The sequence below is a fragment of the Cnephaeus nilssonii genome (genome assembly GCF_951640355.1).
Source record: "Cnephaeus nilssonii genome assembly, chromosome: 19".
Taxonomy (NCBI): domain Eukaryota; kingdom Metazoa; phylum Chordata; class Mammalia; order Chiroptera; family Vespertilionidae; genus Cnephaeus; species Cnephaeus nilssonii.
Window position 1 is genome coordinate 35147528 of NC_137090.1, and position 24211 is coordinate 35171738.

The window sequence follows — 24211 nt, forward strand, 5'->3', positions numbered from 1 at the left end:
TCCGCCTCTCCCTTCTATTCTCCCCCATCTCCTCCTCCCCCTCCTCTCTTTCTTTCTCGCTCAGCCTCTCTGCTGAGTTCTGCATTGACATCAGCACTTCCAAAAACAACAACAAAGGAAACTAGGTCACGGGCAGCTCCAGGTTGGAGCTGGGCCCTGGTGGCAGCTGAGCCGGGGGTGCGGCCCATCTCACAGAGAGCAGAGGGACGCCCCGAGTTCCGTGCCCACCGCCTTACGAACGGAGCGTGGCTCCCCCCGTATTCCCAAGGGGGAGGGCCGCTGTGAGCACACGTACTGTGTGTTTGCACACCGGCTCATGGACGGGCAAGGGCGGCGCTCCTGCCCCGAGGGGATGTGTGTTCCGGTCCTGGTCCGGTGTTGGGGTCCCAGGGACGTGGGCTGCACACGCCCAGTCTTGTGAGTGGGGAGCCAGCCTGCAAACGCGTGTTTATTCACACACGTGTGCACAGGCCCGACGGCTCTGCCTCCTCTGCCCTGTTTCTCGGGGGGCGGGGGGGGGGGGGGGGCTCCACGCATATTTCCTCTGCTCTCTGCGGTCACGGAACTCCCAGTTCTACTTGAAAGATTACCCAACATGCTAATTGGGACTCCTGCTATGATTAAAAAGAAATTTCAGATTAGAGCCCCCATGCCATCGAGCTCAGGAAGAAAACAGCTCTTTATAAACCCAGCAGGAGCAAGCTTTCAGGGTTGTTTTTTTTTTCCTGCTAATTTTGAAAGTAACTGCATCTAACTGTTGTTTTGCCCACGACCCGTCAAGTACAAATAGCCACCAGGTAGGGCCCAAACCGTAAAGACGGGGCACTCGCGAGGAGCTAAAATGGCAGCTTCCCCCTCTTTTTAATGCGACCGCCGTGATGGAGCTACGCCGGTGAGCCTGGACTCTGCCTCGGCACCTTTGGCCTCCTGACTCGCGAGAGGCCTCCATTCATCCTGGGTCAGCCTCTGCCCGGGATAAAGCTTTTATGAGCAGCCGAGGCCGAGGCGCACATTTCAATCACGCCCCCTGCAGCGATGAGCTCTGGAGGTCCCCAGAGTGGCGGGGAGGGGAGATGGCAGCTGTGGTCAGTAAGAGGCTGGCCCCGCCGTGAGGGCTGCGCTTCTGAATGACTTTACTTGCAGGGCTGAGCTCATCACGATGATCCTTTTAGACTCATTAGTTGGGGGGCGGGCAGGGGCACGTGGTGCCAGGTCCCCTGGGCACCTTAGCCTTTGCCGCAGCTCCTCTTGTTCCAAGAAGGAAAAAGTCCTCCCAACTCCTTTCCTACCCCGACCATCACCCCCAAGCACCAGCCCCTCGGTTAAGATATTGTTAGTATTGGATCCGAACCCTCCTCAAAAGGAGCCCTTTGGCTTTATGTAAAGTGTCTCCTTAAGACCGGTTTCATTAAAAGACCCAAGAAGAGAACATCAATGTTTGCTGATGGAAGAGTATAATGGCCTTAAAGAATAATTGCCTAATTATTGCAGATAATTGTCTACAAATATCAGAGAGGCAGGTAATAAAGAGGAAGAATGGTGTGTGAAAGGGGATGGCCCAGGCACACAGGCCCCTTGGCCTGGGTGGGGTGGGGGTGGGGCCAGCGGATACAAGGCACTTTCCAGCTCTCCCAAACCACTGATCCCAGCGTTTGGGGACTCCCCCAGAGCAATAAAATTCCAAAAATGGTTTGGATGGCCGACCTGGGGCGGCCAATGAGAAACAACAAGCTGCCATGCACCCATACATTCTGTCCATTAAAAAAAACCTTCTTAGGAAATCCCTCTCCTAACCAAAAATAGGGACACAATTTCAGAACAAAGGATTATCTTTACATTGAATGAATTTGGCTCAATGAAGAGCTCCGCACATTAATGTTTCATTGCAAATCGGTAAAATCTCAACTGCAGGCTCCTCAGATCTTCAAACTGCCGTTTGGAAACCGCTGTTCCCGGAAAGCTTCGCTTCCGTCAGTGGCCATAGTTTTTGGAAGGAAGAGGACGCGGAAGAGCCTGGGTCTAAAATGCTGTTGCCATCTTCTTCTCCCCCATTTTCCTTGTGTGAGAGAGGGGGGAAGTAGACAAATTGGTCACAGCCAAATTGGTGGAGAATGACTATTTCCACCGGAGACTTGGTAACTTTTCCTGCCAGTGTCGCCCTTACAGCCAGCCAATGGTGTCAGCCCAAAGGCAGGACGCCACCTATGGGTCAGGGTGAGGAGGTGCAGCGATGCCTAGGATTACCTGAAGGTTCCATTGGAGTGAGTATACTGTACACATCACCAGAACTGATTGAACACACCTTAAACTCAGGAGGAACCTGCACATTCCCAGAAGGCCTGGCATCACATTTCCGGAGGCTGATGGACACACTCCTTCATTTCCCCAACTCTGGTATGGACCCTGGTTAAAATCCCTGACTCTGGGCAAACATTTCTCATCTCCCATTTCTCAGTTGATGATAAATTTACACAAAATCCTAATGTTCTATTCAGAAATACCCAAGCAAAAGTGTGGCCATTCATATCTTTGTCCCTGTCGGGAGCTTTATTTTTTCTTACCAAAGTTGTTTAAATATAAGAAAACCCTTCCTAAATAAGTGAAGAAAATACCATGAACTGAAAATAAATTTAGAATTGAAAAGGCAAAATAACATGAAGTTATGCAAGATGTTACCATGGGGGAAAACTGGGTGAAGAGTATATAGGGTCTCCCCATACCTTTTTTTTGGGGGGGGGGTCAACTTTTTAAAAAATATATATATTTTTAATATATATTTCTTTATTGATTTCAGAGAGGAAGGGAGAGATAGAAACATCAATGATGAGAGAGAATCATTGATTGGCTGCCTCCTGCACCCTCCCCACTGGGGAGCGAGCCCGCAACCTGGGCATATGCCCTTGACCAGAATCGAACCTGGGACCTTTTAGTCCGCAGGTTGACACTCTATCCACTGAGCCAAATGGGCTCAGGGTGGGGGGGGGGGTGTCAACTTTTTATGAACCTATGTTATTTCCAAATAAAAAATTTTAATGGAAAAATGTCAATTAAGATAAATAGTAAGAAGTTATACTTACCTGGCAGGGGAGATACCATGATCAAGATAAATTGTAAGAAGTTATAACACCACCTAGAATAGATTAATACATGAACTAGTGGTTGCCTGTTCAATTTTTAAAAGTATGTTTTTATTTATTTCAGAGAGAGGCAGAGAGAGATAGAAACATTGATGAGAGAGAAACATCAATTGGCTGCCTCCTGCACGCCCCCTGCCAGGTGCCTGTTTATTTTTAAAAGCCTATTTGCTATTAGACAACTTAAAATTGGAAGCAGAATGTAAAAACTGATGAAAATAATCCAAACAAGCAAGGCAGACATATTTGCCTGGAAATGATTATGACGATTTTAAGTGAATTTTCCGAAGGAACAAAACCAACAGAAAGAAAATACAGATTCCCAGCATAGTCTCAAGGTTCACAAAAAAGCTCTGAGGTGAGGCCAAAATGCTTGAAGCTCAAAGACTTGTAAAGACACAGCCATGCGAGGTGGGCAGCTAGGAAGGGACCCATGTTACGTTTGTACATAGGAACCCCCCACGTGATTCCCACAGGCCTGATCGTCCGCTCTGACTCACCCTTTGCCCACTGTCTCCCTTTCACATGGGGTGGGGGGGAATGACCCTCGTGGTGCCCGCAGGAGGGAGGACCAAGGGCGGGTCTTCTCTCTCCGCCTCACCATTGGAGTCTCCTGCACTTTATGTGAGGTCTTTTCAGAAACGGGGATCCAGCTACCAGCTGTCAGGAAACTGGAAAAATACCTCTGGCCAGCTGGGAGTTTCCAGCTTCTACACACCTGTTCTTTTAAAAATATATATATATTTTTATTGATTTCAGAGAGGAAGGGAGAGATAGAAACATCAATGAAGACAGAGAATCATTGATCGGCTGCCTTCTGCACGCCCCACACTAGGGATCGAGCCGGCAACCTGGGCATGTGCCCTGACCGGGAATCGAACCCGGGACCTCCCACTAGCCACGCCGGCCAGGCTCGCACCTGTTCTCTTTTTGTTTGTTTGTTTTGTTTTAACTTTATTAGCTTGGTTTATTTTTCCCTCTCAGAATTATTATTTTTTATTTATTTATCTTCATTGTTGGAATTATTACAGATGTCCCCATTTTTCCCTCACTGACCCCCCTCCATCCTGCTCTCTCCCCCTCTCCAGGCCTTCACCGCATTATTATTTTTATTTTTAAAAAAATTTCTTTATTGATTAAGGTATCACATATTTGTCCTCATCCCCCCATTCCCATCCCAAACCCCTCCCCACGTATGCCCCCACCCCCCTGTTGTCTGTGACCACTGGTTAGGCTTATATGCATGCACACAAGTCCTTTGGTTGATCTCTCCCCCTTCCCCCCACCCTCCCCTATCCTCCCTCTGAGGTTTGACAGTCTCGCACCTGTTCTTAGTGGGAAGGAAAGCAGAGAGCAGGGCTCTGCTGGCTCCTTTAGTCACCATGTTGGGGACTCCCGGGACCTAGTCTGGGAAAGCTTGAGTAAGGGGCCCGGGGAGCGGAGAGACCCTGGAGGGAAAGCTTCTGACTTCTTCTTCTCCAGGGCTTTTGCAAGTGGAGTCTTCTAAGCTTGAAATTCCGGGGCGTGGGAAAGAAGGGTTGGGTCCCTGGGGTGGACCCACTCTTAGCCACGGGTTTTGTGGGATGGGGTCTCCACTAGTGGCAGCCTGAGCCTGGGGCTGCCCAGAGCCTCTGGTCCCTGCCCCTCAGGGGACGGAGCTCAGGGCTGTGTTGGGGAAGAGCCCTGTCCTGGACTCAGCAGCTTGGGTTTGAACAGCCTGGAGGCCCATTAGGAGGGAATTACAGTCAAATCTCTTCAGAGGTGACACTTCGCAGTTTCATACGAAGTGGTATCTATGAGGGGACCTTCAAAACTTGAAATACTGCCCAATTCGAAGTTGCTTTTTCATTTCCACTGGTCACTGACCTTATGAGAGGAAATGGATGAGGAGCAAAGATCTGTAAGAAGATGGGGCGTGGCCTGGCGGAAGCCTGTCCCAGGGGCGGGAGTGGGTCAGCGGCTCAGAGATGAAGCTGTGAGCGGGAGGCCACGGAGGCCACGGAGGCCACGTGGGCCAGAGGAGGCAGCTCCTGAGCTCCTGATGGTGGGCGCTGGGGAAGCCAGGCCAGCGCTGGGCCAGCATGAGGGCCGTGGGGCAGGAGAAAGGAGCTACTAAGGCAGCAGGAGTGATTGCAGGGAGAACAGGCCTGAAACTGGGGGGCAGCTCGCAGGCGTGGCGCTCACAGCCGCTGTGCCCACAGCAACTTCCAGCCAGAGCACCTCATGTCCCCCCGCCTCCCCTCTGTGGGCCTTGAGCTGAGAGTGAAGTGGGACCTACAGGGGCAGGCCTAAGCCGCCGCCCTGATGGCGCTGGTGGCAGCCAGCAGAGGCACGGGCAGGGGAGTGAGCCTGGGGGCGACTCCTGGGAAGGGGGCTGGTGTGGAAATTCAGTGGAGCCTGCGCCTCCGACTTGCAAAGTGCCAGACACCCGATGGCACTTTAAATGCACAGACACAGCAGTGAGAGACTCTCCAGGTGGCAGGCGGGCCAGGAGGTCAGGGACTGCGGGGCCTCTGAGGTTCAGACAAAGAATAGAAGCCCCTCGGACACCCTGTGACCCGGAGCTCAGGGGGAGAATGTGGCCAAGCTGGGCGAGAGGCACATGCCCCAGGGGCCGTGCCAGGGGGTTAAGGGCTGTCGGTCTCTGGAAACCTCCACGTTGCTGGGAGCTGGACAAACCCTGTCAGGGTCAAGGTTCAGAGGGAAACGCTGAAGCCCAGGCTCAGACAGGAATCTGCCCCTCCTCACGCACAGGGGCTGGGTGGTCACCAGCGTGTGTGGAGGGCAGGGCTCCGCTCTCCCTGGGGGAGGCGGGGTATCTGCGTGACAGAGCCCCTGTCCCTCTCCTGACCCCGCCTTTGTCTTCAAACAGGGGCTGCGCTGGGCTAGAAGGTAAGCTCCTCATGAGAGACACTTGTCCACCACGGCATTCAGGGCCTGCCAGGGCGGGCGGACTGAACCTGGGGACGGCGTGAATGCCCCACACTCATACGAGCAGCGCCTGAGAGACGTGTGTGTGCCTGTGCGCACGTGTGCAAAATGGCTCTCTCTCCTTCTTGCACCCTCCTGTCTGTCTGTCTGTCTGCGTCTCTCCCTGCCTCTGTCGCTGGCTGCGAGACTGCCCACCCAGGGGGCTGCGCCTCCTCTCTCCGAGTGGCACTGTATGTGTGCCTTCTTTGGGGTCTCGCCCAGGCTCCCCCTTGCCTTGCCTATCATGCCCACGCCTGCCCTTGCCGCTCTTTCTCTGCGGGTGTGCCCCCCTGGCCCCTCATCACTGAGAAAGGCTCCTGGGTGGTTGGGCGGTGAGCAGCCACCTGGATTTCTCAATCTCCAGTCAGCTGCCCTTCCTCGGGCACCATGTCTTGCCCCTGATGGTCCCTGAACTCTGTGTGCGTGCGTGTGTGCTTGTATGTGTGTGCGTGTGTGTGTGTGTGTGTGTGTGTGTGTGTGTAGGGGAGATGGAGCCGGTTGCCTCAGAGGCCTCCCACCTGCTTAGGTCCTGAGCACTTGCATTTCCTTCTTCCTTAGAGTCTGTCCCCTGGGAAATGGTACTTACAGAGATTGAAGAGTTTAATACATCTCTCGCTTCCTCTCTTTTCTGAGGCCCTGAGCGGGAGCAGCAGGAGCTGTTGCTGGCAGCCCCCCACCCCGCCCCGGATGCCTGGGTGAAAGCAAGAGGGGGTGGCGTGGAGCCTCAGCCAATTTGGAGCCGTGACCCACGCGCAGGCCGCAGCAGCGGTGTCAGATTCTGCCATTCCGGCAGCCATTAGTGTGCATGCTGCCACACGGAAACCGGTGACAAAAGGCACAGCCTTCCCCACCTCCCCTCCTGGTGCTTAGACACTAGCGGCTCTAATGAGAAATGAGAGCAGAGAGGAGAGAGGTGGGGGGCAGGCCGCCTCCGTGCGGGCTGGCGGCGGATCTCGGGGGCTGACCCTTTCCTTTGGGAGGTAAGGGGCCTTGTGGACCAGCCCACGGAGGTGCCACTTGAATTAGCCACTGCTCCCTGCACTGGTCCCCTCCGTCCTCACTCCTCCCGCACGGTAGCTGCTCCCTTTTCTTCTTCTCTTTCTCCCCCGGGGCATCCTCGGTCCCTTCACCCGGTGCACTTTTTAGAGCCATAGCTACCCCGAGGCCAGCCTTCTTCAGAAAGACAAGCGAAGACAGCCCGGAGAGAGCAGGTGGGCGTGCCGGCTCCGAGCCTCCCCTTTCCCCCGCTTCTTGATTGTGCTGTGAGTTATTTAGCCAACAATAGATGCTTATGTATATGTTTTTAAGAGCGTGTAGTTATTAACAGCCCGCCAAGGGGGAGGCTAGGAGGTATATCTCGAAAGGGCAATGAGTTAAAAGGGACAACGAGAGGAGCAGAAAGAGATGTTGAGCATAGAATTGTAAAGGATATTTTAATGCACCATCAAAGGTTCTTGAGATATTTTCCAAGTAGACAGAAGGTCAAAGGAAACTGGCCCGTTACGAGCTGAGAGTGGGGTGTCGGTGACAGGGGGTGGAGTGATGGCTGACGGGCTCCACTCCTACGGCGGCGGGGGGGGGGGGGGGGGGGGGGGGAGGGGAGGCCAGCGAGCCCGGCTGGCAGAGGAGCCAGAGGCGGTCACAGCCAGGTCAGGAGGCTTCACAGGAGAGTTGGCCAGGACCCCGGACCCCCGCCCCTGGTCCATCGAAGAATGTGCACAGAGAAGGGCTGGCATCCTCCGGGCCAGCGTCGAGTAGGAACCTGAGGAGCCGGGTCCCAGAGGTGGGGACAGCCTGGGGGGGGGGGGTGACAGTACCAGGAAGGATTTGCTGGGAGCGCTGAGGCCCTGAGGCTCCCAGCCGGCTCCGGGAGCCTTCCCGGAAATGCTCTCTCGGATGCAGGGCCCGCAGCTCGTCCTCCAAGAAGCCTCCCTGCCCTCCTGCCCCTGAGCCTGCCAACAGGCCTGCCGGAGCCCCATTTGCCATGGCGGCGGAGTGCTGAGTGATTAGTTAGGTGATGAGGAAACATTTGCTAAATGGGCTTCCTGGCTCCCTGGTAATGAACAGCCCTGGCAGGAGAGAAAAGGAGGGAGATGCGGTTTGGGAGGCTTGGGGGTCGCTGGTAGTCAGCCAGAGCGGGCACATTGAAGGTGGCTCAGGGGGTGTCTGGGCAGCTGTGCTGGGAAGCAAGGAGAGGGCTGAGGGCTGAGGGCTGAGGGCTGAGGGCTGAGGGCTGAGGGCTGAGCCCTCTGAGGGTGGGGAAGGAGGGAGCGCGGGCGACGTGCGGGTGTGGGACACTTCTGGAGCCTGGAAGCAGCAGGTGTCTGGGGATGGGACTCGGGCCCAGGCAGATTTCCAGGGAGCGCTGCGGCGTGCTGGCATGAGGAAAGGATCTGACTGAGCCGAAGAGGCGAGTTGCGATGAGGAAACTCACTGTTGAACATTGGCAAGCATGGCATTGGCGGGAACCATGTGCTTGGAGAGGGAACGGGGGTGCGGGGTGGGAAAGAGGACCTCAAGTGGGGGGGGGACACACCTCCACTTCCAGAGTAGAGTCCAAGTCCCTCTGTAGGCTCCCAGGCCTCCCCCTTGCCAGACCCGCCTCCTGCACCTCCCCAAACAGCATTCTCCGTCCTCCACTCACAGCTCTTTGCTGATACCCCAAATGCGGGGCTATCGCATGGCTCCAGCCCTCTGCCCACATGCTTCTCTGGCCACCGCATCCTCTAAGAGCCATCGAGTGCCACCTCTTCCTGGAAGCCCTCTCTGAATGCCTCCACCCCAGGTGAGTTTCTCACTGCAGGGAGTGGAGTGGGGAGGCACTAACCAAGGCGGCAATCCCACACGGGCTGCACCAATCCCAGACTCGTTTCCATGCCTAGGCTCTGAGCTCCTGGAAGGAGAGCCATGTATTCTCATTGTCAGGTCCCCAGAGCCTCAACCCATGGCCGGCACACACCAGCCCTAATCAGCACTTGTTAAGTGAAGAGGAGGGAGCCAGCACAGCTCTGGGGTCATGGGCGGAGCTTGTGTAGAGAGATTCAGACCACCAGTGGCCACCCAGCCGCTCCTGCAGATCACCCCTCAGAGTGGAGGGCTGTGTGGCTGGAGGGGAGACGGGGAGGAGATGGCTTTATCCCAGGGCCTAGGGCAAGTGCTGAGCGAAGATGGCTCAGGGTTGGCCCCACAGGAACAGAGGCGTGCCCTCTGCCATTGGGAGGAGGACAGAAGTCCAGGGGCAGGAACCCACACCTCCCGGCCCTGAAGCACCCGGGGGGGATGCTGGGTCTGGTGAATACAGGCCCCCCCCCCCCCTTAGCCCTCGGTTTGTCCACTTGCTCTGATGTTTTGGGCAATGGCTGTAACTGGGTAGCATGGAACCTGCCGAGTGACCATGATGTCATCCACAGTGGAACTGCGTTCCTCCCTTCTACCTGTTAGAGAAAGCTGCTAAACACACACCTGGCGTCCTGGGCCCCTTTGCCTTGCCCCTAATAACCGTCGGCAACCAGAGACTGCGCTTATGCTTGACAGAAGCGGATCAGTTATAGAACATTAGCATTTCTCATTCTGACATTTCACTTCCATATTACAGGGACTTACTGAGTCTTTTAAAAAAAATTTAATAAAGTACTCGGACTCTTGATTTTCCCACTGAGGGCTTTGCTATCTAAAGTTGGAAATGAAATCAACAACCCAACAACATCCTTGGGTGCGAAGGGACAGACACGCTTTGGCACAGGCCTGGATACGAGCAGGCAGGCCACCGGGGAGCAACCGCAGGCCACAGGCAATTTGTTCTGCCCTTGGTGGGCTCCCTTTAGTGCCCATTCCCAGCCTGCACGGAAGAGGATTTATCCAGTCTGGAAAGCACAGCCCTGCCCTGGCCGGTGCGGCTCAGTTGGTTGGAGGGTCGTCCCATACACCGAAAGGTTGCTGAAAGGTTGCCAGTTCGAATCCCGGTCAGGACATATACCTAGGATGTGGGCTCAGTCCCCAGTGGGGACGCATATGGGAGGCAACCGGTGGATGTTTCTCTCATACATCTCTCTCTCTCTCTCCCTCCCCCCGCCCCCTTTCCCGCTCTTTAAAATCAGTAACACATAACCTTGGGTGAGGATTTTAAAAACAAACACACACAGCCCTCCCCCCCTCTACCTGAGAACTCTCTCACCGCTGTCTGGCTTGGCCCCTGGACTCCTGGAAATCCCTCTGGGCCCCAGGAACTGGCAGTTCCTTTCCAGCCACCCCCAACCCCCGAAGAATCAATAGCTCAGCTGCTGTGGGTGAGGCCCTTGGGAACAGGCCGGGAAGGATCCAGCTAGCCTGCTCCGGGGAAAGCCACAGAGATAGAGCCGACCACAGAGGTAGTGCAGCCAGCGTGTGGGAAGTGAGTCATGTTCTGTGCGGGCGAGAAAAGAACCCTGGAACGAAGAGCAAGTGTGTGTGTGTGTGTGTGTGTGTGTGTGTGTGTGTGTGTACACGCATTTGCTCATGCACCCCAGTGAGTCAGCGTGCCCCTGCCCCGAACAGCTCCTCCCGCCAACAAACATGCTGCGTCTCAGAGCGGTGCCCAGCCAGGCTCGCCCACCCCGAGAGCTTGGGAGCCGCGCCCCTTCAGGAATGCGGGGTTAGGAAATGAGAAACAGGGTTCTTGTCCAAGAGAAAAGTGTTTTATTATTATTTTTCTCTCCTAATTGGATTTAGTGTTTCTTGCTCCTCATACACATCCTCTCTGGTGGGGAATTCAGGTTTGTGCAAAGCGCAAAGGAGATCGTGCCCACCCAGGCCCCAGCCAGCAAGCAGCATGGCCGACCTTGACTGGAGCCCCCCGTCCCCTGCCTGGGCTTGCCCGCTTTCTTCACTGCAAGTCCCCGCTCCTGACTCCTGAGTCTGGCTCCCTGACCTCTGCCCGTCCCCCGGCATCTTCAGAAGGACCAGTAGGGACAGGGCCCCCCTAGCGCAGAAGTGCCTGAGATGGTTCTTGAAATGCCCTCGCTGTTCCCCTTCTGCTAAGGCCACCGGGTCCTTTCCGTCCGGTCATCCTGCACAGGGTCCTTGCTGGGACCCCATCAAAGGGCCCCAATTCAGCAGTTGAGCTGGAGGCCTGGGCTCATGCTCAGAGTCTCCCTGGCCTGTCCAGACCATCGCTGGCCAAACGCTGGGCTGAGGACACTGCCCCGCCTACTGAACTAACACTGAGGAGGCTGCTTCACCCGATGGCCTAAGGAGCCCAGAGCTCCTTGCTGCCCCTACTCCATGCAGCCTGTCCCCAGGACCCGGCTCCCTGGTGCCCAACAAGCTGCTTCTCACATCTCACCCTGATGCCAACAGTTACTGCGGTGGGGGTGATGGCGCTCCGGGCGGCAGCTGGACTTGTGTTGCATATAAAAACAAGGTGATGCTCTAGATAGCTAAGAATATTGGTCCCCTGAAGTGATTCTTGCTGCCTCCTCTTCTCGCCGACCCTCCCCACTGACCATTTGCCCATGCCCCTGGCAAGCCCAGGTTACACGAGGGCTGCTGTTGGAGATTGGGATTCTAGACAAAAATCCTATAACTCTTTCCTTGCTAGAAATCACCAATACAATTCTCAGTTCAGCAGATACCGTTTTCCATATAGTTTATAAACATGATAAGACATACAGTTTGGTAAGGGTGTGGGGCAGGGACCTGTGTCTTTGTGTGTGTGTGTATATATATATAGATGTAGAGAGTGTGTGTGTATATATATAAGTGGACATAGTTATAAAACTGCACCTCCTGTGAGAACCCCATTGCACGTGATGAAGTTCTGAGTTTCAGCCTCTGACGATCTTTCCTTTGGTAACTGGTTCTTGGAGCCCAGGGTCTGGGCTGGGTGGACCAGGGTTGCCTGAGACATCAGGAATGAGAGGGGTCACTCCAGGGAAGGGACCGAGGGTGGCACCCTGTTGGATTGAGGGCAGGCTGACTAAGGGGCCTCAGGCAAAAGCCAAAATGACGCCTGATCATGCGCTCCCAGTCGGCCGCCCGGTCAACCCAGCCTCTTGGGTGACCATCATCTGTTCCTCTGAGTCCCGCGTCCTCCAGGAAGGGCAGGGGCCCGTCAGACCTCTCCAGATCGCCGGGATTCCACAGAGCTCCGCTCCCGTGGGGCACGGTCCCGCGGCTGCTCATGAAGGATGCTCTCTGCGGGCTCACCGCCTTGCCGGATGGATGCTGTCCTGGCTGCTCAGAGGGGGCTGGCTGGGGCGGCTGGGCGAGGGGTGCTCATCCCCTCCAGCTTGGGGCTGTACACTTTGGGTTTATAATCCACCAGGCAGGACCCAGACAGCAGCCAAAGCCTTTCTCAGCCTCTGCCTAAAACCCAGCAGATCCCCCACTTGTGAAAAAAGAAAAGAAACGCCGTTTCCTGGTGGACACGTGGCAGTGCCGGGTGCTGGTGCCCTGGGTCCTCAGCGCAGAGTGGCCGCCAGCCCCAGTATCCAGGCCAGGATGGAGGCCCCCAGAGAGCTGCCGGAGGAGGCCTGCTGCACCCCGCTGGGGGCACGGATGGGGGTCCTGCGGGCACATTTGCCCCTCCTCTTGGGCCGCGCGGTGGGCATGATGTCAAAGCTGAACTTGTGCGGGTAGTCAGGGGCATAGTCCTGCTGCTCGAGCGCCTGCTTCCCGGCTCCCGCCTTGGAGACCTGGTTGCGGTTCCTGTGGCTGGTGCAGTTCTTGCCTGGCTTCCGGGGGCCCGTCCGGGAGCCGGGCTGATGGCCGTGCGGGTGGCTCTTGTCCCTGGCGGCGCCGCGGGCCGGGTGATGCTCCTTGCGCGCCGCCCTGTCGGTGGTGGTGAGCGTGTGGGACTTGATCTGGTGGGGGGACGCCGGCCCGGTGCAGTTCCGGAAGTCCTGGGCGCTCAGCAGCTTCAGGTCCCGGCCCTGCCGCAGCTCGGGGGCCACGCAAGGGACCGCGGAGCTGGAGCCGCGGAACCTCCGCAGCCATTCCCACAGGGAGCGCGCGCGGCACCCGCAGTCCCAGGCGTTCCCGTTGAGGCGCAGGAACTCCAGGGCCCCCAGGGGGGCGAGGCAGTCGCCCTGCAGCTCGGAGAGGCTGTTGTTGAAGAGGAAGAGCGTGGTGAGCCGGCGGAGGTCGTGGAAAGCCCGGGGGTGCACCCACTGCAGCCGGTTCTCGTGCAGCAGCAGCCGGTCCAGGTTCACCAGCCCCCGGAAGGTGTCCTGGCCCAGGCTCCGCAGCCTGTTGCCGTGGAGAAACAGGTGGCTGAGGTTGACCAGGTCGGCAAAGATGTCGTCCTGCAGGTACTCGAGGTGGTTGTCCTGCAGGTAGAGGTACTGCAGGCTGTGCAGGCCGCCGAAGAGGCGGGCGGGCAGGGCGCCCAGCCCGCACTTGTAGAGGTAGAGGGCGTGGAGCTTGCCCAGGCCCTGGAAGGTCTCGGGCGCCAGCGTCCGCAGCTGCCGGTTGTCGCCGAGGTCCAGCTCCTCCAAGTGCACGAAGCCCTCGAAGGTGTGCGGGTCGATGAAGGTGATGTTGTTGGAGTAGATCCACAGGGTGACCATGGCGGGGCTGAAGTGGCCCTGCCGCAGGACGGTGATGCGGTTGTTCTGCAGGAAGATGCGCTCGCTGTCCTCCGGGATGCCCTCGGGGATGGCGGCGAAGTTGTGCGCCTGGCAGCTGACCGTCATGGGCGCCGGGTAGCACACGCAGTCCCGCGGGCAGCCGCCGCCCAGGGGCAGCTCGCCGGCCAGCAGCAGCAGCAGCAGCTCCACACAGCACCCTGGGGGGAGAGAGCACAGCAGGTCAGGGGCGGCCCGGGCGGCGGACGAGGTCGGGGAGCGGGGGACTGGACGGCACGTGACGCTCCTTGTCGGCTGGGGCTCCGTCTCGTCTGCTTCTCGCTCACTTGGCTGGGACGGTGGCCCCCTGAGGGCCTGGCTCCTGATGGGAGGAAGGCAGGGGGGCTAGATACTGCTCCCCACACCCTGGCACCCCACCTCTACTGGGGTTCTCTCCCCAGCCTGGGCTGTGAGATAAGCTTGGGATGTGAAGGAAGGCTCTGATTCCCACACCTTCTCCCTAGCCCCGCCCCCAAACCCTAGCCCCGCCCCAACCTCCTAGCCCCACCTCCCCAGGCAGTCAGCCCTTGGGGTGGGGGTCACACAGCAGTCAACCTCCTGTTACCTGTGTGAACACATGGTGGGGCAGCCTCCTGTCCTACCCGAGCAAATGTATCACATGGAGTTCTGAGGAGTCTCTTTATTTACATTGTTTCCCCAAACAAGCAAAGCATGCATGCATGACACCAAAGTTGATTTCAGAAGATGTCTCATTTACAGGGCCTCCCACATCCTCAAATAAGTGACACCCCTCACTTCTAAATAGTAACAGTTGTCCCTCGCCCAGCTGTGAAGAGGTACTGAGAGGACACAGGTGTGCAGAGGACGGGGGAGGGCCCAGGGCTGGCAGGGCTCTGGGGCCCAGGACGCCGCCAGACAGAGGCTGCCGCCATTCAAGTCCCCGCCTGGCTCCTCCCCTCTCCCCACCTCACTCTCGCTCCCAGGCTGTGGTTGTAAACCAAGCCATGCCTCCAGACTGTCCGGAGTGCTTTCTCTGTAGCTTCCCTCTAATTGGGCATTAATTAGGCATGCGTTAATGGATCCTTAAAATAATTTATTTTCGGATGCGTCCAGCCTGTGGTCGGATAATAGCCCCGTGCTCATTATCGGAGCAGCCTCATTATGGCCGATGGTCATTACTTGACTTTTTCCAGGGTGGCAGCTGCCCCTGGCAGCCCGGCAGGCGCGCCGGTGTTGGGGGGACAGGCTCCAGGCTCCTCACTGCCCGGGTTGGCCTCCTGCCCTCCCCTTCCAGCTTGGCCAGCCTGGCCTCTGGCCTCTCGGAAGAGCTGGGGGCCTGGGGCAGCTCTGCCGATTCCTCCTGCTGCTGGCGATGCCCAGAGTGTGCAGGACGAGAGAACCAGCCCTCCCAGCCACGCTGCGGCCGGTCCTGCGCCCCTCCTCCTGCTGGCCACCCAGCCGGCGCCCAGGCCTGCCTCTGCCCCGGCGGCCTGCCCAGGCTCAGGCACACCTCTCCACCACCGCCACCCCTCATTTCCGGCAGAAATGGCGTCGTAAATACGTGACAGCTCCCAGCTGTTGGGAGTTATGGTCTCCCAGGGAGTGGCAGCTGCTTCCCGGCCCCCTGTAATCACCCGGCTTCGACCTAACGTTTCCAACACATAAAAATCATTGCACATAATTTGGTTTTTGCATAATTGGGTTCAGTTACGACTTCAGAGCAATTATGACCTTGGTGGTGGTGGTGGTGGTGGTGGTGGTGGCCGCAGTGCAGCTGTGGGGACCCTTTCTGGGCCAGGCCATGCTCTCTGCAGCCTGGCAGTGCCTTCAGTCACCATGACCACTGGGCAGCCTGCAACCTGTAGGCCAGGCCCAAGGCTGGCACACCTCCTCAGCCTGTTTCCCTTCTGTACCATGAATCAATGATCCCCATGCCAACCATGTGGAGGCTTGGGTCTGACTTCCAGCCCCCCACTTCCCACCTCAGTCTGGCCCGGGGATCCCAGCCCCACAGGAGAGATGGGAGTGTGAGGGCATAGGAACCTGGACCCCAGATGCCAGCTGACTGTTGCAGAACCTGCCTGCTGCCTTGAACCTCCAACACCCAGGGCTGGGAGGAGGGTCCAACCCACATTGGCTGCACTTTCCAGAGCCTGACACTCCCTTTCCCTTCGCTCAACTCCATGATCACCCCTGCCCAGGCTGCTGTCTTCCAGGGACCTTGCCCCGGGCGGCAGCCCCCACCCTGCCACTTGGAGGGAGCCCAGGTCCCCTCCTCACTCCAGGGAGTTCACGGTGCTCACTGTGCTGAAGGGGCAGGGCCATGGCCATGAGCCTGTGCTTGGGAGACACACAGGGCCATACCAACCACCCCATCTCGAGGGTTCTGCAAAGACAAAGGCATTTCCTTCCCTTAAGCTGCTCACCATGGGGACGGGGTGAGCTTGGGCAGGCTAATGCCACTTGACATTTGTGCAGCTTATGGAGTTGACAGAGTACTTCTGCTCAAGCTCTCTGGCCCTCAGGATTACCCTGAGGGTTTTCCTGCCCCATGACCTAGGGGAGCGGGGGGTCAGACAGCCCTTCTGCCTGCTTTTATGGCCCTGTCTTTTTAAGGTTCTGGGATGGGTTTATCTGAAATGATCCCCAGAGAAGCTGGGGGGAGGACCACAGAGAACAACAAACAGGTGTCTCCAGGGAATATTGGGGGCACAGGGGAAAATCAGGTGAAGGCCCCGGTTTGGGTGAAAAAGCCAACTGCTCCAAAATCTAGGTGTGAGCTTAGCAGCCGGCATGTAAACACACTTTGGCAAGTAGGACGGGGGTCAAATAACAAGGTTGTGGGGTGAAGACAGGACCCAGGGCAGGAGCCACCTGGCCTGTCCTCTTGAGAGGGGCCCAGAAGGAGGTAGGAGCCCAGCCAATGCTTGGAGCTGCTCTCCATCCTTCATTACTGCTCAGATGCCAGGGAACCCATGCCACGGACGCTTCCCCCTCCCACTGGGCACTGGAGTGGGTCTCAGCTGAGTCTGCTTCTCCACTCCGGAAGCTGGTCCCATCTCCAAGGCCCTGGACAGCCCTCCCAGCCAGCCCCACCTGCCTCCAGCACCCCTGCCTGAGCCAGCGGTGCTCTGGCCTGGATCCCCATCCTGCCAGGCTCCTTCCAGGAAGACTGGCATTACATGGCTGAGACTCTTGTGCCCCCTCCATGTGGCCCATGGGAGCCCCAGCCCACTGATTGCTGATTAGTGCACTAACAAGGAGGCCGGTACCTTTGCTGTGCATTTTAAGATTGCAAATTAGCGGGGATCCAAGTCTCCAGGGAGGAGCCTAGCACCCCCTCCCATCAGCCTCCTCAGCCCCCTCCTGGTAAGGCAGGGGTTGCTTTGCCTGAGGGGGCTGAAAACACCAAGGCTGGGTCTCCCCCACTCTCTGGCCTTCCTCGTACTCCCCTCCTCCTCCTTCTCCTCTTCCTCCTCCTTCTCCACCTCTAGGGGCATGCACCCGACTGACTGCTTTGCCAACTACTCCCTAACCTCCTGGTCTCCCACATATCTGAGCTTCCCTGGATCTCTGCAGCCTCATTCATTCCTTCCTCCATTCAACACTTACTGCCGGATACATCCAGATACATCCTGGAGTATCCAGGATGCCAGGGCAGGGAGGGGCCTGGGCCAACTGGGCGAGTCCTCATGGACTGGCAGATAGGGGGTCTCATAACACTAGGCAGTCTGGCCAGGTGCTGGGCCTAAAATAGGCACCTAGGGGTGTGTGGAAGGAGTGGGGAAGTTCAGGGAAGGCTCCTGCTGCCCCATGTCACCTCCTCCATGAAGCCCTCCGTTCCCCTGCCAGCACAAGAGGATGTGCAGGAATGAAAAGCAGGCATTGTTTTCATGTCCTCCTTCCTGCAAAACCCCCAAACCCTTCACCTGTTGGGGCAGAGGTGAGTGGCCTGGGCTTGGACTCATCCAGTCCACTCAGCAGCCTGTCCCTAAGATGGGCTTATGAACGGTCCTGTGGGGGCTGGATGTGGTAGGGTGGGTGGGAAGCAAGCACCCATCTTGCCCTGTCCCTCTCTCAGCCTCTCAGTAGCCAGAGCTCCCAAAGAGGCTGTAGCACCAGCTCAGCTGGGCTGGGACCAGCTCTGACTCTAGTCCAGGGCTCCTACTCCCGTCCAGGCTAGATGGCCAGTGGGCAGGGGCCTGCACCTTCCCTGCTCTGGCAGCAGGAAGGGAGCTAAACAGGGAAGACCCAGCCCTGAGCCTGTGCCAGGTTCTTTACATGGACTCCTCACAGCACCCGTGGGTGCCGTGCCATTTCATGGCGGAGGACACGAAGCGCAGAAGGAAGTGGCTGGCCAAGGCCACGCAGCTGGTGAGCCAGGCAGTGGAGCAGGTCTCATCCAACTGCCCCTGACTCCAGAAGCGCCATGCTGCACGGGAGGGCACGGCAGCCCCACCTGAGGGCTGTCAGCCCTTTCTGACCCCAACATCTCAGGCCTCCCACTGACCTAAGTCTGCTACCACCTGGCCCCAAAGGGGCTCCCCCTCCATACACCTGCGCAGGAACAGCCCGATGGACTGGCATCCCCATGGACCCCGGCAGGTCCATGGGGCTCCTGAGTCTTGGAGACTGATAGCCATGTGGTCAATTCTTCTGGCTCTGCACCCCCGCCCCCCGTGAACAGGACAGAGCTCCCCCACCCCCAGCCTTGCCAGATGCTCCTCTCCCAGCCGATCGATGCTAACCGAATGGCTCTTGTGGTCAGATAATGGCCTCAGGCTGGGCCAGCTATGTTCACAGAGCTACTGGCGCTGCAGGTCACTTGGCACTGTCCCTCTGTGCTGCACCCAAACGCAGGCCACTTCCTGGTGAGCATCCCCCACCACCTCAGCCTGGCTCAGGCCTGGAGACAAGGAAGCCAGCCAGGGCAGAGCTGGGCTTCCCTCCTCAGCCCCCACTGCCAGACATGGGGGGCTGGGCAGGGGGGCTGGTGTTCCCCAGCACAGGGCAGTAGGACGGGCACAGGCTTTGGAGCCAGAGAGACCTGGGTCCCGGCTCCCCAGTTTAACAGGTGTGTCCCCTTGCTTGTGTGAGCCTCATTTTCCTCACCTGTAAAATGGGTATCGTCCTTTAAAGCTGCAGCCTGGCCCTCTCTGTCTGCAGACGCCTGTATCCACCTGCCTCCTCCGTCTCTCCACTGGCCAAACGCAATCCGTCCAAAACTAAGCTGCCGCTCTCCCCCCACAACTTCCTCCATCTCAGGAGAAGGCAGCTCCTTCATGCTGGCTGCTCAGGCCAAGAACTTCGGTCACCCGGCCGATGTGGCTCAGGGGTTGAGCATCGACCCGTTAAGGAGTCTGGGTTCCATTCCCAGTCAGGGCACATGCCCGAGTTGCAGGCTCAATCCCCAGCAGGGGACATGCAGGAGGCATTGGATCAGTGTTTCTCATCATTGACGTTTCTCTTCCTCTCCCTTCCTCTCTCTGAAATCTATAAAAATACATTAAAAAAAAAAAAAAAGAACTTCAGAGTCATATGGACTCCTCTTTCTCTCTCACCTCTCACCCAATTCGTCAGAAACCCTGTCAGCTCAACTTCAGAACTTAGCTAGAATCCACCCATTTCTCCCAGCCCCCACCTTGGTCTGGGCCACCGTCACATCTCCCTGAACGATCACAGTAGCCTCCTGGGTGGTCCCCCCACTGCCCCTACATCTCAGCAGGAAAGTGTGAGTCAGAGCACGTGGCTCCTCTGCTCCACTCTCCGTGGCTCCATCACACTCACCGAGTCCTTACCTTCCCCCCAAGTTCTGACCATGGCCCAGAGGCGGCCCACTTCTTCTCCCCCTTCCCTCCCTCCCCTCACTTTTCTCCTTGCTGCTCTCTCTCAGGCTAGGCACGGCTCCAGCCCTGTGCACATGCTGTTCCCACCGCCTGGAACGCTTCCCAGGATATCTGCAGGGCTCCTCACCTCACCCTCTGGTCTCTCCCCAAGCACCTTCCCAGCAGCCTATTTTAAACGGGCCCCTTCTCTGTTTACTTTTCCCCATAACATTCATCCTCTTCTATGAAATCATAGCATTTATGTATCTTGTTTATCTTCTGTCTCCCCCTACCGAGGGTCAACTCCATGAGGACAGTGATTTTGTCTGGTGTGCTCCCTGGTACAACCCCAGGGCCTAGAGCAGTGCCTGGCACACAGTAGGTGCTCAAGAAGAAACTCCGTGTGCCTAGCTCACAGGAGGCGCTCAGTAAACACAGTGGTCCTTATTAGTACTGAGACCTCCAGAGTGAGAGGAGACTCAGCCTTGGCTCTCTCCTGAGGGCCCTTTGGCCATCACAGAGGGGACAGGACAGAGAGACCTGGGAGGGGGGATGTACAGCAGGCCGGCCTGAGGCCAGGGGGCAGGGTGACCAGCTCAGGTTTGCCTGGGACTCAGGGGTTTCCCAAGCTGTAAAACTGTCAGTGTTGCCCAGCCGGTGTGGCTCAGCAGTTGAGCATCGACCCAGGAACCAAGAGGCTGCCGGTTTGATTCCCCGGTCAGGGCACATGCCGGGTTGTGGGCTCCATCCGCAGTGAGGGTGCGTGCAGAAGGCAGCCGATTGATGATGTTCCTCTCTCATCGATGTTTTTTATCTCTCTATCCCTCTCCCTTCCTCTCTCTCTAAAAATCAATAAAAACATATAAAAAAATAGGGGGGCCCTGACCGGTTTGGCTCAGTGGTTAGAGCGTCAGCCTGCGGACTGAAGGGTCCCAGGTTCAATTCCGGTCAAGGGCATGTACCTTGGTTGGGGGCACATTCCCAGTGGGGGGTGTGCAGGAGGCAGCTGATTGATGTTTCTCTCATCGATGTTTCTAACTCTCTGTCCCTCTCCCTTCCTCTCTGTAAAAAATCAATAAAATATATTTTTAAAAAAATAGGGGGGGAAAACTTTCAGTCTTAAAACTGGGAAGTCCCAAACAAGCCAGGAAAAGTCACTCACCTAGCTGGGGGCCAAGACTGTGCCCCACCCCAGCCTTGGCCAAAGGAACATCTCTGGGCACAGGAGGAGGGGACGAGGCAGCAGGAAGCATGAGTTTTCTCCAGACACCTGCACCTCAGGCCCAGTGCCTGCAGCCCAGAGGCAGTCCTGGGCCCAGATGGAGCCTGTGTGTGTGCACGTGTACCCGTGTTCATGTGCATTTGTGTGGGTTTATCTATGTGTGTACATGCAGTGTGGGCATGTGTATGCATAGGCCTGGGCACACATGTGTGCATATGTAAGCACTTTCATATGTCTGTCTCTGGAGACCATTAAGAGGGATGTCAGCCGAACCCTTTCATCCTGAAACATCCCTGAGCTCCATCCCCGAGAGGGCAGGCCCTCCCTGAGGAGAGGCGCACCTCCTGGCCTGTGATGTCTCGTCTTATCCCCTTATCTTGGCCCTCACTCTGGCTTTGCCTTCAGCTCCCACTCTCCTTCCGACACGCTGAATTATGTACGCACTCCAGGTCCCTCCAGCACACCAGGATCGCGCTCAGCGGGCAAGTGGGCGGCCCCTTGTTGAAATAACCTTTCAGCTTTCATCTGCTGCGCCCAGGCCCCTGAGCAGGCCTGGCCAGGAACGCCATGCTAATTGGGCTGCCAAGCTCTCAGAAGGCCTGTGGGAGCAACCTCAGCTCCCCACCCGCTGCCCATGCGGGTCTACCACCTCCTCGCTGGGGGTCCCCGCTTGGGGAGGGGGCTGGCAGCTAGTGCATACAGCTCTGCACCCACCTATTTATTGCCTGGGTTTGGGACCAGCCCGGAAGGAGCACATTTCAGCGGGGCCACCTCGGGCAGGCCACTCAACCTCGGAGGCCTCGGTTTCTTAGTCTGGAAGTGGGGTCAGAGCACTTGCCTCATTGGGTATTGAGAGCAGGCAGTGAGGCTGTGCCCTTGAACTGCTGGTCCAGGGGGGCTGCAGGAAGGTGCTCCCCAAGGGGGATGATTTGTTTTTCTGCTACTGTGATCAAAGGGAGCTGCCGCACACTCCCTTAGGGCTCACCGCGACCCCCAGGGAACCCTGGGTTTTGCCCTACCCACCCAGGTGCTCCCAGACCCGCGAGGCCCAGCAGAGGGACCTGAGAGATCAGACTACGAGTGGAGTCATGGAGTTGGGGCTCAACCCCAAGTTCAAGTTGCCTGCCAGAACTTGGCTGCCCCCACGGCACAGCAGGTGAAGACAGGTTCTTGACCTCTCTACTTTGTTCTCTCTCCCAGTCCACCCATCGCAGTCTGGAGCTGTCAGCTCCCTGCAGGGAGCCCAGGGCAGGTGGGCTCCAACCTTCACCTTGTGAAGCCCCCCCCGCCTCCCCGTGGGCTCATAAAATGTGTCCTGTGTCACTCAAATTTGCTCCTCGGTTTGGGGAACCCAGAACTGGGCTGTGGCAGCCCAGACTCCAGGTTTGAGGGTTGAGAGCCTCTGAGAACCACCTCTTCCTGGGAGGTTTTGAGATGGCTCTGGGCTCCACCTCCTCCCTCTCAATCCCGTGGAGCCAACTGTCCCTCCCCGCAAACCACAGCAAGCGGTGGATCTGCCTGCAACCAGCCAGGCCCACTGAAGCCAGAGTGGGATCGGGGTGATGAGTGGGGCAGGAAACGTCTGTGGGAGTGGGACAGTCCTCAGGGGCAAGTGTCCATTGAGATGCCTGCCTGGGGCTCCTGAGGGGGTGCGAGGGGCAGGGATTGGGTGGGGCTCTACCAAGTCCTGAAGGCCCTGGCGCTGGGCAACACAAAACAGGAGCTGAAACCAGCCGTGGAGAAGCCGGTGCAGAGCTCTCTGCCGGAAGCTCCTGCTTCCAGTCCCCAGAAGCCACCCCTTCGTTGCTGTCCGTGAAAGACACTCAGAACTCACATCCGGGTGTGGACCCCACCATTGTGACTCTGTCTGTCCCTCCGCTCCTGCATTCTTTCGAGAAACAGCTCTGTGCTTGGTGCTGCACCTGTCAGAGGCAGTGCTGCTTCCTTCCCGGAGCCCGCCCTGCAGGCCCAGGGGAAAGACAAGAGGAACCGGCCCCGCCCAAGCGGGCACTGGGGGGAGGCACTGGGTTAAGACTGAGACAAGCGAAGGGACTGACATTAGCTTGTGTGTTCCTGGAGGCAAGTGACGCCTGAGTTGAAACCTAAAGGTTAAGAAGAAGCCAAGGAACAGCTTTCCGGGAAGAGGGAGCAGCAGGTGCAAAGGCCCTGGGACTGGACCGAACTTGGTGTGGACGAGGAAAGAGGGGCAAGAGATGCAGACAGAAGTGCAGGCGGCAGGCCTTCCAGGGCCTTCACAGCCTCGGTCAAGAGTTTGGATGTAATTCTGGGTGTGGCAAGAAGCCGGTGAAGAGCCTGAAGTAGGAGGGATTGGATTTGGGGGCTGCTATTGGAGTACGGATTGAGGCGGAGCAGGCAGTCAGGTGGGGAGGCCTGTGGCTGTTTCCTGTGAGAGATGCGGGCGGCCTGGAGGGTGGAGGGGCCGTGGAGACAGACGTGGAGCCGTGTCTGGGATATAGAGTCGATGGGATGTACACATAAGCCAGTGAGAGAAAGGGGTGGGAGGCCCATGGGTGGCTCCGAGAGGGTGAGGGTGCGGTGAGACTGGAGGAGCTTGGGAAATGAGACAAGAGCTCCGTCGAGGACACGCAAAGTCTGGGAAGCCTTCAGAGATGTTTACTTGGTGGCAGCGGGGAGTGCAAAACCAGAGCCCAGAGGCGAGCTGCACCCTGGGGAGTCATCGGCATAGAGATGGTATTTCAATCCGTGGGAACGGATGAGGTCACCCAGGAAAGAAGATTCAAGACTGAGGTTTCCGGCGACACAACAATTCTGAGGGAAAGGCCCATGAGGTCAGAGGAAAGCCAGGAAGTGTGAGGTGACTGAAGCCAAGAGTGTTTCCAGAAGGAAGGAGGACTCGGCTGTGACGAGGGCTGCTGAGGGTTTATGTGAGGACAGAGAGGTGTCCGGTCGATGTGGCATCACGGAGGTAATTAATGATGCTGGCAAGTTCATTTCTGGTAGAAAGGTGGGGGCAGAAGGCACACCGAGTGGGACGAAAGTGCAAGGGAGAGGGTATCAATGCCAAGAGAAATAAGTCCGAGAAAGACAAATACCATATGAGTTCACTTATATGTGGAATCTAAAAACAAAACAAACAAGCAAAACAGAAACAAACTCATAGATACAGAGAACAAATTGACGATGGCCAGGTGCGAGAGGGCTTGGGGGGATGGGTGGAAAAGGTGAAAAGGATTAAGAAGTAAATTGCCAGTTATAAAAACAGTCATGGGGATGTGAAGTACAGCATGGGGAATATAGTCAATAATACTGTAATAACTATGTATGGTGCCAGATGGGTACTAGACTTATCAGACGGATCCCTTTGTAAGTTATATAAGTGGCTAATCACTATGCTGTACACCTGAAACTAATATAATAGTGCGTGTCAACTATCACTGAAAAATTTAAAAAATGTTAAATGCAAAATAAAAGGAATGGGTTATGAGGAAGGGGAGACAGCACTGCTATCAGTTAGGA

The 24211-nt window shown here is 57.1% G+C and overlaps 1 protein-coding gene across 1 annotated transcript in view; it reads right to left on the reverse strand.

Moving 5' to 3' along the window:
- Positions 1–11018: 11018 nt before the first annotated feature.
- The window catches only part of RTN4RL1 (reticulon 4 receptor like 1), a 68818-nt gene continuing 55625 nt past the window's right edge, over positions 11019–24211 (reverse strand). The window contains exon 2 of the mRNA XM_079797775.1: positions 11019–13866. Coding sequence (XP_079653901.1) covers positions 12542–13866 — 1325 coding nt within the window. The 3' untranslated portion in view covers positions 11019–12541. The remainder of the gene's footprint in view (positions 13867–24211) is intronic.